Source organism: Prunus avium, chromosome 1 (genome assembly GCF_965620075.1).
Source record: "Prunus avium chromosome 1, drPruAviu1.hap1.1, whole genome shotgun sequence".
In the NCBI taxonomy this organism is placed as follows: domain Eukaryota; kingdom Viridiplantae; phylum Streptophyta; class Magnoliopsida; order Rosales; family Rosaceae; genus Prunus; species Prunus avium.
In genome coordinates, this window is record NC_142284.1 from 36,398,476 (window position 1) to 36,401,440 (window position 2,965).

At 39.1% G+C, this 2,965-nt stretch overlaps 1 protein-coding gene across 2 annotated transcripts; it reads right to left on the reverse strand.

Moving 5' to 3' along the window:
- Window positions 1–878: 878 nt before the first annotated feature.
- Window positions 879–2,741, reverse strand: NAC083 (NAC domain containing protein 83). 2 transcript variants are annotated; one of them, XM_021945185.2, is made up of 3 exons: window positions 2,156–2,741; window positions 1,641–1,927; window positions 879–1,444 (listed from the first exon to the last, which is right to left on the reverse strand). In XM_021945185.2, the coding sequence occupies exons 1-3, from the start codon at window positions 2,334–2,336 to the stop codon at window positions 1,142–1,144; spliced, it is 771 nt and encodes a 256-aa protein (XP_021800877.1). In that variant the 5' UTR covers window positions 2,337–2,741; the 3' UTR covers window positions 879–1,141. The 2 variants fall into 2 exon arrangements, with proteins under 2 accessions (XP_021800877.1, XP_021800876.1); XM_021945184.2 differs by having other exon boundaries at window positions 879–1,450; window positions 2,156–2,725.
- Window positions 2,742–2,965: the final 224 nt, after the last annotated feature.

The window sequence follows — 2,965 nt, forward strand, 5'->3', positions numbered from 1 at the left end:
ATATTTTTCTTGAGAGTGAGTTTACTTTGTTGCAAGTTGTAAGGAAAACTTGAATATAAAATGTTTCCCATCATTAACATGTTTGACAATGTGTGTTTGATAGTTTAAACTGTTGGATTAAGAGGTACCGTTTACGTAAACTAGCAGGAATGTGCAAGAAATGATATGCTTTAGGAAATTTAAGGTCATGGCCGATGGATCAGTTTTCTTAACTTGGGACCCTCCAACTGGCCATCTCCCACATTTTCTTTTCAAACGCAGCTGTCCCTTGTAAACAATAATCCACTGTGTTTTTTAGTCCCTCCACTCTCACCAACTGGTCCCGAAGATTCAAAACTTAGTTACCCCTGTTCCCCTGCACCGCCAAACCTACTCTCATAGGCCCTTTTTTCTTGTAGGACACTTAAATTAGTACACAGTTGTAACAAATGTTTGTGGAATACTATGTCAGAATGTCTGTTTTCTTGGAATTAGATTCCGTGATGCAGATTGGAGTACATTTGAAGATTTGTGTGACGGCTTGGAGTTCTTGGAGATTCGATCCATTTGAAAACAATGCTTAGGAATTGGGTTCCCTTTGAGTGATTTTACTTTCCCCAAAGGGAGAAAGGGAACCTCGTGCGAAGCTGATCTTTGCAAAGATAAAAATATTCTAATTCTTCTATTCCTCCCAAAATCTAAGGAAGGCTTTCGGAAATTTCATGTTATTGATGTACACTTTTGCTTGCTTTTTACTCTTGGGAGTCTCTTTTCAACACTTATTATTCCCCTTGAAAATGGCATGGCTTTTCTATAAAGAAATTCTGCTACATGATAAGCAGAACATGTTCATATTACGAGTGTGCTTGCTTCCAGAAAAAAAATAAATTCAATTCAGATACTGCAAATAAAATGGAACATCAGATATTAGAAAATTTGGGATTTGATTACATAGCGATAAAACCATCTGTTCACATACATTGCTCTTCATATTACCGACTACAAGTTACTGCCGATTTTCTTCCTTGGACATCTTTCGCTGCATTATAAACTTAAAAGGACCCAAGACTTGGATTTCCTAGATGGTTATTCTGATAAAGCAACCAGAAGCCTAATTACCGGTACAGAGACGACTAATTTAAGGGGATTATTGACTAAATTGCTACTGTTTTCTTCTAAAGTAAGGAAAACTATTGCAACTACTGCTTTCTTCATGATCATCTACTTGATCACTAGAAACGACCTCTGTGACTCCGCTGGAACCTGAGGAGGAGGAACAAGGTGCAAGGCTCAAATTTGCCCTGTCTTTTGTCATGAAATCGTAGAAAACAGGCCTGGCAGTCTTGGGTTTCCGAATCACTCGGTCATTGCAGGGTTGTTGAACTTGCTCCTCCTCATTTTTACCACCTCTTTTCTTCAAGAATATGCGGCAGAGGACCCAATTGTCCATTGGCACCACAGGACTCTGCAACTAAAAGAAAAAAAAAACATCATTAACAATGATAACATAATACACTGGAAAAAGAAAATGTGTGCTTTTTGGTTTGTAAAGCATCATAGAAGACTATTTGAAATGGATTTCTTGAAATTTTTAGTTGAACTACTCATGCAAGAGACAATTGGTACTGAGCAAACAACACTAAATAGAACAAAAAGCTCACTTGGGTTGAGTTCTTTTCTTGTGGGGCATTGAGGGCTGTATTTTCAGCCAAAACAAGGCGATATTCATGCATAATCCAATCAGTCCTAGTGCCATGGGGAGGCTTTCCTCTATAAAAAACCAGAGTTTTCTTCATACCCACAACTTGGTTGCCCCTAGAAGTCACAATTTGCTTGTCTAACCCAGTTGCCTTCCAATACCCAGAACCGGTTGCTCTGTTTGATCTGCTCCCATTGGGGTACTTGGCTTCCCTAGTGCTGAAGAAGTACCTCTCTTGCTCACAATCACCTAAACCCACACAAGCCGTACATGCATCAGAAACAACACTTAATACGATTTGGGTTTTCACTGTCTTTCAATTCTCTGTCTAATTTTCTTCCTTCAAGACCATTTCCATGTTAATACGATTTGGGTTTTTTATTGATAGGCATATGGCATTGTGGTTTGGTACAATACAAATAATAATAAAAATAAACCAATTCAACAAAATTGAAGTTTGAGAAATGTGAAACAAACCTGGCAAATCCCAAGGGTCAGCCTTGCAAACTTCAACCTCAGGGATGATAGAGGCAGGCAGGGGGCAAGAGAACACCTTGCGCTTCAAGTACTGAAGAACCAGCTCTTCATCCGTGGGGTGGAAGCGAAACCCAGGAGGCAATCTAAGCACACCATTCTTTACAAAATTAAGCCTCTCCATCTTGATTCTGACACAGCACAAGAAATTAAGTGAAAGCTCAAGCCTTTAGTTTTATCCCAAGCACAGTTGCAGTTCAACTTGGAACTCAAAATCAAACGGATTGAGTTAGAAGCAAAGTCATGGCAAGTTCTTATAGTCCATTAGAGCACATAAACAAAGAAGATGTTGGACAAGAACAAGAGAGAACAAGAACAAGAAGGAAAAGAGTCCTGGTGGAAAAAAAGAAGAGAAAAAGTTGCGTTGAGGGTGTGAAGATTAATGGTGGTGGGTATCAAGGAGAGAAAGTGTGGCTTCTTTTATAGTAATGGGTCTTAGAGACATATGATAAAAGGAGAGAAGGAGAGAGAGAGAATAGGACGACCCATTTGGCGTAAACTAGACTCAATCTCCTTTCCTTGACGCTATTTTAACAAGCGTTGAGGGCTCTACGAAAAGGTTAAAGTTCTCCATTTGAACGAAACCCAAATGCTTCTCATTTTTAAGCCTTGTTGTCCTCGACCTCACCTTTGTGTGTGGAAATAACCGAACTTGTTAACACCCTTTTTCAATCTTTTCCAAGCTTCCCATACTCAATTTCAGTCATGTTTTTAACGTTTACCTAAGTTAATTGGACACGTACATGTTTGGAC